The sequence below is a fragment of the Pteronotus mesoamericanus genome, unplaced genomic scaffold (assembly GCF_021234165.1).
Source record: "Pteronotus mesoamericanus isolate MK-2021 breed Mesoamerican mustached bat unplaced genomic scaffold, CSHL_Meso_final contig_44, whole genome shotgun sequence".
Taxonomy (NCBI): domain Eukaryota; kingdom Metazoa; phylum Chordata; class Mammalia; order Chiroptera; family Mormoopidae; genus Pteronotus; species Pteronotus mesoamericanus.
In genome coordinates this window covers 6,262,777-6,276,451 of record NW_026555166.1, presented here as the reverse complement: position 1 = coordinate 6,276,451, position 13,675 = coordinate 6,262,777, and the positions used below count along the sequence as shown (strand labels likewise).

General features: G+C 43.3%; 1 protein-coding gene across 1 annotated transcript in view; it reads left to right on the top strand.

The window, feature by feature from the left end:
* POLR1A (RNA polymerase I subunit A) overlaps positions 1 to 13,675 on the top strand; it is an 83,569-nt gene that overhangs the window by 13,583 nt on the left and 56,311 nt on the right. The window contains exons 5-11 of the mRNA XM_054577665.1: positions 331 to 416; positions 513 to 616; positions 5,237 to 5,323; positions 8,337 to 8,442; positions 8,736 to 8,898; positions 11,275 to 11,445; positions 11,577 to 11,699. Coding sequence (XP_054433640.1) covers positions 331 to 416; positions 513 to 616; positions 5,237 to 5,323; positions 8,337 to 8,442; positions 8,736 to 8,898; positions 11,275 to 11,445; positions 11,577 to 11,699 — 840 coding nt within the window. The remainder of the gene's footprint in view (positions 1 to 330; positions 417 to 512; positions 617 to 5,236; positions 5,324 to 8,336; positions 8,443 to 8,735; positions 8,899 to 11,274; positions 11,446 to 11,576; positions 11,700 to 13,675) is intronic.

Genomic DNA, 13,675 nt, shown 5'->3' with positions numbered 1-13,675 from the left:
TCCAGGGAAGTTTATTTTAAAATAAGAGAAACTAGCTTTTTTTAAGTACTTATATTGTTCCATGCCCCTACCGCATTCTGATCTCTTTACCTTAATAACAACTTAGTGAAGTGATTACTATTCCTATTTGCCTGTTACGATTGAGGAAACTTAAGGAAAGAGGTCACTCAGTAATTGGCAGAGCTTGGCAGCGTTAGGATTCTGTGGAAATTTTTGTTTAAGAAAGGGGATGGCTTCCTCTGGTTTTTCAGGAGAGATGAAAATCACAGAATGAATGCATACTGGATTCTCTTCAAATGGCACTCTAAGGTTCTCTGCCTTTTTTAACAGGTGAAAAATGTCTGTGAGAGCAAGAGCAAACTCATTGCTTACTTCTGGAAGACACATATGAATGCTAAGCGGTGTCCCCACTGCAAGTGAGTATCAGGGCTCTGGCCAGTCACTCCCAGCTGTTAATAAATGTCCTGTTGGGGTTTTTTTCTCTCCTCAAACACAACTGTCCTCCTGTCTAGGACTGGGCGGTCAGTTGTCCGAAAGGAGCACAACAGCAAGCTAACAGTCACGTATCCAGCCATGGTGCACAGGAAAGCTGACCAGAAGGGCACAGAGCCCCTGGGTAAGCCCTCAGCCACGTTTCTCATGCGCGGTCATCAGATGGGTCCCAAACCTTGGGAATATCTGGTCCTCTGAGCCATGTCTCTCAGCTGTGTGTTTGTGGTGGGCCATGGCAGAGCTGTGCTCGAACTTCTTAGGGTTGAGGGATCCTGGTGAGTGCCCACCCCTCACCCCTCACACAGCTGACGGGCTGGGCTGCGTTAGGAAGCAGTGCCCTGTGGGCTGAACAAGGCACCTCTTGCTTCTGGTGGTCGTTCTTTGAAAGATTTTTGAAGAAGTTAAGTAAGATACTTTCCAGGTATTTAGAACTATTTTGTTGTCAAACAAGTGTGGATTTATTTTGAAGTAAAATGTAGGTGAATTTTAAAGAAAAACTGTGAGCGAAGAACATTAGCACCTCCTGCAGGCTGCTTCTGGCTGTCCACCAAATCCCTGGGGTCGCGTGTCCCCTCCTCAGCTCTGTTCTGCCGTTGGGGTACTTGACGGAAATTTTGAGAGACTGACTTAGTACTCCTGCTTTTTTATTTTTGTTGGTTGTAGGTTTGCTTAAATATGTTTTTTGTTTTTTATCCTGAGTGGTGAAGATTATATAAGGGTATCCCATTTGAAGTACAAAGACCTATGCCTGCTACGTAGTATGTGCTCTGTAGATGTTAACTGTTCATTTTTATTGTACAGTCAGTGCTCCAGGGAGGGAAAAGCATAACCTGTGATCGACACCTTGCTCTGCTGTTCATTCTGAGTAGGTCTAGCAATTAAGTAGCCCTATTAGAGGTCACTTCCAGGTGCTTCAGTTTCCAACTCTGTGGTATGGCAGTTTCATGTGTGAAAGTCTACAGCACATGTGACTAAACTTTACTCCAGAACTTGAGAATGTGGAAGAGACAGGGAAATAAATTCTCTTCCTTGAGATGCATAATCTATCTTTTATATTTGAGGACTCTGGTAAGGCATGGAGTAAACAGCTGTCTTAGTCTGTTTGGGCTGCTAGAACAAAATATCACAGACTTATGCTTACAGACACATATATTTGTTTCTCACAATTCTGGAGGCTGGGAAGTCCAAGATAGGGGTGCTGGTAAATTCAGTGTCTAGTGAGGGCCCACTTCCTTCTGGACAGCCCACTTCTCCCTATAACCTCACATGGCAGAAAGGGGCAAGGGAGCTTTCTGGGGTCTTTCACAGAGGCATCAGTCCTACTCATGAGATTTTCATCTTCATGACCTAATCACCCCCAAAGGCCTCACCTCCCAACAATATCACCTTGAAGGTAAGGATTTCAACATGTGACATTTGGGGGACACAAACCTTCAGACCATAGCAGTAACAAACTAGTAACAAACATGTTCATTACTTTTTTAAAAACCTTTTACTTTAGACTAATTTTATTTAAAGATTTTATTTATTTATTTTTAGAGAGAGAGGGGAAGGACAGGAAAGAGAGGGAAACAACGTGTGGTTGCTGCTCATGCGCCCCCTAGTGGGGGGCCTGGCCCACAACCCAGGCATGTGCCCTGACTAGGAATCAAATCGGTGACCCTTTGGTTTGCAGGCCGGCCACTCAGTCCACTGAGCCACCCTAGCCAGGACTAGACTAATTTTAGATTTATAGAAGGGTTGCAAAAATTATAATATAGAGAGTTCCTATATATTCTTTTCTTTTTATTTCACATGTGCTCTTTATTCAGTTTACCTTACTGTAACATCTTGGATCACCAATGGTGCACTTGTCAAAACTAAGAAATTAACATTGGTACATACTGTTAATGGAACTACAGACTTTATTTGAACTTTTCCAGTAATGTTCTTTTTATGTTCCAAGATCGAATCCAGGATGTCACATTTCATTTAAAAAGCCTGTTTAATGGTTTAGAGTTAACCACAGGGTAGATTTTCTACACTTACCAATAAGTAGTCCTTTAAACAGTTTTTAAGGTTGGGAACTGCTGCTCTGTTCCTGTTAGGATGCCTTAGAAAATGTTGACAGATTGAGAACAAAGGTGGTCAGAATACAAGAACATACTGTTTCTTTGGGGCACATATCTAGCAGTTAAGTAAACTTTCAATGTCTTTGTCAAATCCATTCTTTGAAGTAATCTCTCATGACAACCAAGAGAATATGATGATGCCAACCAAAAGTCTGCATTAGAGTCAACAGTTGTCTTCCATGCTTCTAGAGTTGGGTTTTTAGTATTTAAAAAGTATTTACTTTTGGGGGACTCAATCTCATGCTAAGAAATATGCTTGTGGCCAAGCACAGTGCCAAGGTGGAGATCTGACCACGTGGCCTCCGCTCTCAGAAGAGGCTACCAGAGTCATAGGTTACTGACACCAGACAGGTGATGTGGAGTCAGGTGAACGTTATGAGCTAGGGTCTGGCCACAGCCATGGTACCAAAGGGATCTAAGCAGTGACTGCGCCTCATTTGTGCCCACAAACGGCATCTCATGAGGAGAACCATAAGCTTGTAAAATGCTGCTTATGGGGCTCCAGGGGCCTCCTCGAGCCCCACAGGGGACGCTGGTGTTTTAAATGAGAATTCTTACAGCCAAGACACTACACCCACTGTGATCCAGGCTTCCCCTGGGTATTTGACCTTCCACCCCCCTTTTGCACATAGCACCTCCCAGAATGAAACACATGTTAGGAATGTTTCTCCCATCCAGGCAGATTTCGTCTTGGCAGGCAGCAAAAGTATCTTTGTTGGGAGGGTCGCATCCCATGCGAGGTAGCTTCCTACAGGTCTCTTCAGACTCAAATCCTGTGACTGAACCACTGCAATCTGCCTTCATGGTGGTTAAACTGGTAGGAGCACTTCATGTCCTGACAGGTCTGGGACAGGAGCTGGGGAGCATTGTCAGCTTCAGCTGATCTTCCTCAGCCCTTAAATCTTGTTAAGTGGGAAAGAAAGCTCGGGTAGTTGTTTGAAGAAATTCTCACCAGTTGTTCTTTAGGGTAATGGGGCCTTTTTTTTTTTTTTTTTTTTTTTTTAATCCTCACCCAAGGGCATTTTTTCATTGCTTACGAGAGAGAAATATGGATTGGTTGCATTCCTCATACGTGCCCAAATGGGGATTGAACACGCAACCTGGGTATGTGTGCTAACTGGGAATCAAATCTGTGTCTTTTCAGTCTGCAGGACTAACTGCCAAACAACTGAGTCAGGGCAACGGGGTCTTTTTTTTCCTTCTGAACGTACAAGGCTTTGGTTATTCCTGAAAGTCAAATCCTCTTTTTATTTCATGTTCCTCCTTCCTTCAGTTACATTAACTGATTGAAATGTTTTGCCTTTATAAGAATCAAAAAATTAAATGTGTAGACTCCTTAACCTAGCAATTCTGCTTCTATGAATTTGTCCTTAACGATACCCACAACTTTAAATAGTTTAAAATTGGAAATGACTTAAATGCCTATTAATAGAGAATAGTGAACTAAATTATGATATATATGTATATAAATTGTTATACAAGTTACTGATTTCTCTAAGACCTTGTGATAACATATCTCTGGCAGATGATAAAGAAACTAATTGGAAAATTGGAGGTGGAATGAAGCTGGATTTTACAACTACAGAAAAAGGCAAAAGAATGAGGTTTTTAAGTATAGATAATCTTAGGATATTTTGAACATGTGAACATATTCAAGCCAATGACTACTTAGTATCTGACACAATGTCCTAGGCTTTGTGTCAGGTGGTAGGAACACAGACAAGATAGAGTTCCTGCCCTGATAAGTATACATAAAGGGAAAATTGAGCAATATCTAATTTCCATGAAGGTATCCTAGAAGAGGTTGATAGTTTTGACCTAAAGGGTCACATTACTTAAATCTTTTTAACCATCTAAGGGCCTGGAACCTGATGTTGTGAATGGCAGCTCAAGGTCTGACTTTCTGACCTACCCTGAGTATAGCTGATGTATCCCAGAGTGATCTTACTTGATCTGAGAAACCAAAATCAGTCTACTCATTACACATCGGCATGATATATGTAAGAAGAAATTGAATATACATTTACCCATAAAAATGTTCATACTCATTTATCTTAATTATTTTCTGGGAACCTTTCTTATAAAAACTGTGTCCATATACAGTATTTAAAATTATAGTGTTACTTATAAAAGTGAAATACTGGGTTCAACGCACACAATCAACCGTAAGAGTATGCTTAGATCACCGAGGAAAACATTCTCTCAGCAGAATATCATGCAGTCATTAAACATGTGACCTGGCAAAAGCTATGTGGCAACATGTTGAAATGCTCACAAGAAGATACTAACTGAGCAAAGTAGTATACAGAGGAAACCCACAGTTAACATTACACAGTTATCTAACACACCATTTAAACCAAAGGACTGGAAAAGAATATATAATAGTGATATAATGTAATGTGATGGGATTGTGGGTGATTTTTTTTTGGCCTATGCTGTATTGATTTTATATATAGTTTTATTTTTTTCATGATTTTAGAAATTAGATTAAGGGGGCTGAGAATATGTTGTCCCAGAGTTTGATATTAGTGATCAAATTGCAGGCTTGGCAGAGTGGGGAGAAAGAATTGATAAATCCCATTAAGGAAGAAGTACCTGTAACTGACCTATGCATTGATTCCCCTCTGCTCCAGGAATTGAGGAAGCTCAGATGGGAAAACGAGGGTACCTGACACCCACCAGTGCACGAGAACATCTTAGTGCCCTTTGGAAGAACGAAGGTGCTGTACCAGCCTAAAGAAATAACCCTTTATCTTCTGACTTTAATTTCCTGAACTCATTTGCTCTGCCTTACTATTTTTGTTTATTGAAGTTGTGATTATTGTAGATCTCTCTTGAAATCAATTCTCAAGCTTCAGGGTCCATTGTCATTGAATGCGTTATAGACTGGAGAAGGTCTTACGCCTCGAACCATTAAGGTTTCTTTGGGAATTCCTTCCACGAATGGAATAATACTAATATGTATTTTTAATTAGATTTTTACATTTTAATTCCCTACAAAAAGGAAAATCCTTCGCTCCCTTTTGAATGAATAAGAAAACCTATGCAGTATATCCAAACCCTCATGTTACCCACCCTCTGAGAGTGTATTCTGGAACAGTGGATGTAACCATTGAGTAAGGATAAGTGTTTAAAAATGAAAATATTGTTCTGGTCAAGATGGAGGCATAGATAAACGTGGCTCAGCTCCTTGCACAGCTACAGCAAAAATTACAACTAAATTTAAAAAAACTATCACCCAGAATTGTCAGAAAATTGAGCTGTATGGAAGTCTGACAACAAAGGAATTAAAGAAGTCACATTCATCCAGACAGTAGAAGGGGCAGAGATATGGAATGGGTGGTCCCACAACCACATGTGGAGGATAAAATTCGGAAGGGATATCTCAGGAGCAAGGGATCCAGCCACACGCGAGACCACCGAGCCTAGTGCTCCAGTGCCAGGAAGATAAGTCCCATAACTTCTGGCTGTAAAAAACAGTGGGGGATGGGGCAGTGGAAGAAACTGCAGGATTCTCAGGCGTCTCATCTTAAAGGGCCCACAGTGGTCTTAGGACTTACACAGACTCACTCTCTCGGGGCTCCAGGGCTTGGGCAGCAGTTTGAAGAGCACCAGGGCATGCTGGGAGAAACTGCAGTGTCTGACGCTGGGGTGAGTGCCAGGGAACAGCTGCTTCTGGACAAAACTCCAGAGGCCAGGCACAGCCATTGTCCCTTTTCTGAGCCCTCCTCCACACAGCCACAGAGCAGTAACACCATATCTGAGACTCCATCAATCTGATTCACGTGAGTTGCCCCACCCTGGTGATTACCTAATGCTCCACCCCATCTAACACATGGGTGCTCTTTTCTACAATAGGCCATGCTTCTAACACAGGAAGTCAAAGCAGTTCTGCCTAATACATAGAAACAAACACAGGGAGGCTGCCGCAATGAGCAAAGAAACATGGCCCAAATGAAAAAACAGAACAAACCTCCAGAAAAAGAACTAAATGACATGGAGATAAACAATTTATCAGATGCAGAGTGCAAAACACCGGTTATTAGGATGATCAAGGAACTCACTGGGTACTTCAGTAGCATAAAAAAGACCAGGCAGAAATGAAGGTTGCACTAAGTGAAATAAAAATTTACAGGAAATCAGCAGTGGAGTGGATGAAGCCAAGAATCAAATGAACAATTTGGAACATAAGGAAGAAAAAATATTCAATCAGAACTACAAGAAGAAAAAAGAACAAGTAAAACACAGTATGGTAAGAAACCTCTGAGACAAGGTCAAACATACGAACGTTCACATCAGAGGGGTGCTGGAAGGAGAGGAGAAAGCAAGAAATTGAAAACTTACTTGAAAAAATAATGAAAGAAAACTGAAAACTTTCCTAACTTGGTGAAGGAAATAGACATACAAGTCCAGGAAACAGAGTCCCAAACAAGATGGACACAGAGGATCACACCAAGGCGCATCATAATTAGAATGCCAAAGGTTAAAGATAAAAAGAGAATCTAAAAGCAGCAAGAGAAAAGCAGATAGTTACCTACAGGGGAGTTCCCTTAAGACTGTCAGCTGATTTCTCAAAAGAAGCTTTACTGTCTAGAAGGGACTTGCAAGAAGTATTCAAAGTGATTAAAAGCAAGAACCTACAACCTAGATTACTTTATCCAAAAAAGCTATCATTTAGAATCAATGGGCAGATAAAGTGCTTCCTAGACAAGGTAGAACTAAAGGAATTCATCATCACCAAGCCATTAGTACATGAAATGTTAAAAGGACTTATTTAAGGAAAAGATCAAAATTATGAACATTAAAATGGCAAATTCACAACTATCAACGACTGAATATAAAAAACTAAGCAAACCAGCAGAATAGAAACAATCAAATGTGGAGGTCATCTGGAGGTTGATCACTTGGGAAAGGCATGGTGGAGAATGGGGGGAAAGATGTAGGGATTAAGAAGTACAAATAAGTAGTTACAGAAGGGCCATGGAGATGAAAAATACAGTATAGGAAATGAAATAGACAAAGAAGTTACATGCATGACTCCTGGACATGAACTAAAAAGGAGGGGGATTGCTGGAATGAATGGGGGTTGCTGGGTGGAGGGGGCAAAGGGAACAATTGGGACAACTGTAATAGTATAATCAATAAAATATGTTTTAAAAAAGTGAAAATATTGCTGAAGGTATAAGATATGTCTGTAAAAAAAAAAAGGCACTCAACGTAGTATGGTTTTTTTATGTGGCAGGCCCTCATGGGTTTATTCATTCTCAGTAGCATTTTTTTAAGGTCACTGGAAACTTGAAGTAATAGCCTTGAATTCAGGGAAGATTCTTCTTGGTAACATCAATGTGAAGAGTTTTACCTTTTTTTTTTTTTTTTTTTTTTAAGAATATTTTGGTTTGATTTTTTTTTCTTTCCATATTTCAACTACATGCTTTATAAATACCAAAGTAATCATGTACGTGTGTGTGTAAGTCTGAAACAAGTGGCAGTTTTTATTTTCCACCCCTGTTGTCCCTGAAGTACCCATCCTTAAACTATCTGTGTGCAAGCTTTCAGCACTGAGGGGCTATTCAACACTGAAACACTTTTTCACTTGTTTTTGTAAAGAAAACTCTAGTGTTACTCTGTATATTTTCCTATATTCTGGTATTCTTTTTTTCATGAGTAAAATGTTTTATCCATCCATGCTCTCACATACATTTAAATAGTCTTTTTGGTTCATTTCAAACACAGGATTCTTTCTGAGCTTCCTTTTTTCGGGACTAGAAGAGGTTGGCATGGAGTCTAGATTCAATCCCACTATGTTCTTTCTGGATTTCTTGGTCGTGCCACCCTCAAGGTAATGCCCTTTAATTGACTTTATTTCCCCTGAAAAGGAATGTTGAGTAGTTGAAGTGATGACCTCTGGGAGAGATGGAAGGATGAAGGGCACTGAGAAATAGGGCAGCAGTCATGCTTCCAGGTTGCAGGTGGTGGGAGTATTTTCCTCTCTGTCCTGAATGCAGTAGGACTGTTAGTTGTTTTTTGAGTGTAGTGGGGTTTGGGTTACTTACAGTAAGGCTAGGGTGAGGCTGAAAAACACGACCCTTCCCCCACACTGCACATTCACTGATTCCATGTGTCCCCCTGCAGATACCGCCCTGTCAATCGCCTAGGGGACCAGATGTTTACCAATGGCCAGACGGTGAACTTGCAGGCTGTCATGAAGGATGTGGTTCTGATCCGAAAGCTTCTGGCGTTGATGGCCCAAGAACAAGAGCTGCCATGTGAGGTGGCAGTGCCTGCAACAGATGAGGTAGGTCAGGGCTGTCTTGGAGCTGATGTCATTAACACACATGCTTAGCTCTAACTCCCTGCAGTGGGTGTAGAATGCTGTGGGTGCTGGGAAATGCTGGTTGGGAATGTGGGCATCTGTGTGTGGGCTGTCATTTGTGGGAAACATGGGTAATGTCGGGGATAGCATGGTCTGAGCATGGAAAGGTCTAGGTTTACATCAGTGACCTTGGATAAGTTGCTTAATTTTGTGGACTCATCTTTTCTCACAGGTATGGTTTGTCAAGAGATTTTACACATAGGCTATTCTGGACCACCTGCCCTTGGTAACTCTAGAAAGAAAAGTTTGCTTCCCTTGGACTCTTAAGAATGTTCCTCCTGGGTTACTGTACTAGATCCTGAGTCGCCCAGCTCTGTTTTGGCTCATTAAAATCTCCAGTGTTGGGGTCAGGAAGGCAATGTTGTAGATTCTAGGAATTTCCCAGGATAGGACTGTTAGATTTGGGGCCTCAGCTTCCTCCTCAGTAAATTGTGGAGCTGAATTTAATTTTCCCATTTCAGCAGACATTTCTGGAGCCCCTTCAGTGTACCACGTCTTCAGTAGATATAGTGAAGGTTTGCTGAGGTCACCAAAGTCTTCCCAGCTCTCAGATGCTCACTCTGGAGGCAAATAGGAAGGACTTTCTCAGACTTGAGTTGTCTGGCTTCTCAGGCAGGCTCCCTTCTACCTGTGGAGAGAGTCATGCTATGACCTAGGCCCATCACCAGGTGGCGCCACTATTTGTCTTGGACACTCACTCTGGGTTACCCAGCCTTTCTGCCTGGAGCTTTATTTGGTTTTGCTTAATCTGATCTGCAGCATAGGTGTGCTTTTAAAAATCCTCAGTTTAAGAAATCTGACATCTTCAGGTCCTAGTCTCTGAAAAAATAAACAGTATCCTCTGTAATTCCTAAAGTCCTTGTTAGCTGAAGTCACTGTGCCCTTTTTCCATCTGATTAACAGGAAATGCCCTGTTTCTTTCCTGACTTGCTCTCCACATTCCATTCCCATGGCAGTCCTCTCACAAGTCATGAATGCTTGGCATGGGCCAGGCACTGTTCTAGGTACTGAGGATACCCAGTGAGACAGTCTCTCATTTCATAAGTGATCACATGGTCCTGAGGCAGGTAATGCCACAGCAGTGAGTTAGGCTAACAGAGCCCCTGTCATCATACAGGTGACCATCACTCCCTGCGTCAGCCAGAGCAGAATATATATCTGCCCTGCCTGTAACTGCAGATGAGACCCTCTTTCCTCAGGCTGAGGAGACGCCTACGTCATCACTGATGGGATCCACAACATTCTCATTTACTGGATCTTCCCCAACCTTACCTGTTCCCTCACCCAGCACACTGACAGGTTTCTTCTCTCATCTGACCCACACTGAGGGACATGGGACCATCTGTCCGTATCTCCTGCATCATAGCCAGCTGGATGGGGCCAGTCAGTGGCTGTACAGTGTCAGTAGGTGGTGCTCTAAAGCAGCTTTAGGCCTCGGGGCCTATCCCCTGGGCAGGGAGAGTGATGCAAGGAGGAAGCAGAGCCAGGGACAGAAAAAGGTTGGTTAAATATTCCAGTGAGGCTTGGAGATCAGTTGGTCACTCGGCTTATCCCAGTTGCGGACCCACATCCTAATTGATGTCATATAAAGTCATGTGGCAAACAGTTTTTCCTTCTAAGAAAATTTCCACCTGTATTTTTGTGAGTGCTTTGGATCAAGTTTTTCCCAGACCATAAATAGAGCTGAAACTCCGTATGAAAGTTTGTTATCTGGCAGGATAACAAAGTTTCATAAAAAAAAAAGATGGATGTGGGAAGACTTTCTAAGGTTGCTTAGAAATTAGATATTAAGGGACTTCTACGACTGCTGCAAGCAGTTTGATGAAACAAGCTCTCATGTTGGAGAAGCACATGGCAAATAACTGAAGATGGTCTCTGGCCAACAGCCACCTAGGAGCTGAGGCACTCAGTCTGGCAGCCCTTGGGAAACTGAATTCTACCAACAACCATGTCAGGTTAGAGTTAGATCCTTCCATAGCGAACCTACAGATGAGAATCTAACACTGGCTGCCTGCATCATGGCCTGGGAGACGCTCCAAAGCAGAGAGCAGTGAAGTTGTGCCCAGGTTCCTGACACATGGAGACTGGGGGATAAGTGTGTATTGGTATAAAAGAAAAGAAAGAAGCCAGCTTATAAATTTGAGTTCGTTTTGCTACTAGGAAGAGATGAGCTTCGAAATATGTATTGGGGCTGATGTTTTGTTGATGCATATTGATGCTAGTAGACTAAGAAAGAAAACCAAGCCTGGCTTTTTTGAGGTTTTTCCATCATGCCTGTTTTCTTGGTTGTCTTGTCAGGAAAAAGACTCTTCGAATGTGATGGACCGATCCTTTTTGAATATGCTTCCAGGCCAGTCCCTCACAGACAAACTTTACAACATTTGGATTCGCCTTCAGAGCCACGTCAATATTGTGTTTGATAGTGAGATGGACAAATTAATGATGGAAAAGTACCCTGGCATTAGACAGGTAAGCAGTAAGTTGGATCCCCATTGCTAGCTGAAGGGTTAAGTAATAAATAAACATTTGTATTGAAACAAGAATAATAAATACACTTGATTTTTTTAATGCTTTATTTGGATTTTCCTCCCCCCATAAAGATCCTAGAGAAGAAGGAGGGCTTATTCCGAAAGCACATGATGGGAAAGCGAGTAGATTACGCGGCCCGCTCTGTCATCTGCCCAGACATGTACATCAACACCAACGAAATCGGAATCCCCATGGTGCGTGCTGAGGAGCATCGTTTGCTACTGTTGGGCAGCAGATGGGAATGTCAAGAAGGGCTGGAGAGAAGTGTGTGACACAGTGTGGTGACTTTGGTGGGGACAGCTTCTCTGTCTTCCTGGTTAAGTCTTTTGGAGAGGATGTGAGGCTGTGTGATAGCATTGCTCTCATTCCTTGTCAGGTTTTCAAACACCTTCTGCCTCTGAGGAAAACCCACTTTGTGGGCCACAAGGGTGCTGACTGCAGGGTGTTCACATCCCTGTCTGCATATCTTCCTTCTGCCTGTGTTGGCCTAGTCTTTACGCCTTCCTAGACAAAGTGGCTACATGACAGATGAGCCAGCAAGAGGGAGGGATTTCCATCCCATGTGCTCTCCTGGTGTCGTGAGTCAGGATTTTATTCCCTTAGTTGCCAGGGAGAGGAAGTGGGTGTATTTTCCATCCTCCCAGTTCCTCTGGGTAAGTGGTTTGCCCCAGCCACCCATTAATGTTTCCTTGGGGAGTCAGCCTCATTCACTTCCCCATTAGCTCAGGCTGCAGTGCTCCTTAGCAGCAGCGCTTTAATCAGCTTCCTCCTTAATGGTCCCTGAGGTCAGTAGTATGAAGATGGTTTAATTCCTTTGGTGGAGTCTCATTTTTTTAGGTACTGCCCCTTCTGCTGTTGTCAGGGGAGTGCTGGGGATGCGCAGAGCTTAACTCTTCTGGTGGCCTCCTTGTGCCCACTGCCTCCTCTCTCTCGGGCATGCTCAGCAAGGGCATGACAAATGAAGGGGAGTCAGAGAACACTCAGTCCTGTGCCCACCACCCTCTGGGAACCGTAGGTCTTTGCATCCAGAAGCTGGGTCAAGTGGCAGGGAACGGCATTGTGAAGCGAGTGGTGATATTCATGAGTCTGAGGCCCTGAGGAGAGAGGCCCCTGACCTGTGTGTTGCTTTTTCTGGACAGGGCAGGGGGTACCCCAGTTGGCTTTGGCCTCATGGTCCCTAAAGTGTCCTCAGCTTTGGGAGAGACTGTTAGTGCTGTCTTCTCTTTCCACCTTTAGAGGTTCTGGGCGTCACCTCTTGGATCGGATCTGAGTTCCTTTGGTAATGGCTTGTCCCCTGAGGGAGACTCTGCACTTACCCCTTGGCCTACCTCCAACCTGCCCCAGGTCTCAGGGCCATCATGGCCAGGGCTGTTGCTCACTGGGAGGCCATGAGGAACAGAACGTATGAAACTGCCTCTCGGTCCTTCGTGGTACATCCTCCCCCTAGTGCCCTGTGAAGAGGTGTCATGGTAGCAAAGGAGATGAAATGCGTTTGTGGAATAAGTTAGAGACTCAGCGGTGAACCACACAGACAAGAGTGTCCCCTGTGAAACTTACATTCCAGTGGTGGAGACACATGAACAAACACACAGGAACATAAGCACTTGGGTAGTGGTCAGTGCATTGGCAAAAGCAGAACACGCTACAGGAGAGGGAGCGCACGGCGGGGTGGCAGGAAGGCCCCTCTCTCACAGAGTGCCGCTGGAGCAGAGCACCAGACAAAGTTCAGCAAGGTCCTTTACATGGGACTTCTTGGACTCTGATATATTTATGTGCATTTAGAAGTATCAAAGAGTTTATAATATTCAGTAGCTCAGAAACTTACTTAACCAGGGAACTTGTTTTTGGAGTGGCACGTTGCAGGTCTAGTGTTCAGTGGGGCACTACATTTTCTTAAGTCTCAGGAAGCCGAGTCGGTTTCAGGTACCACCTTGATTATAGTGGCTGATGCCATGTCTGGACTCGGGCAAGCGCCATGATCAGTTACTGATGCCTGCTGGGGTGTGGTGGTATTTGAGGTGGCATTTGCCACCTCTCTCACGCTGGTGTCCCATTCTGTGTTCCCTTTGGGGCCCATGAATTTATTGGCAGATGAGGAAATGAAGTTTTAGAATGGGTTAAAGAAATTCCAACATGTAAACTGCAATACGTGCATTGTTCTCTTCAGACA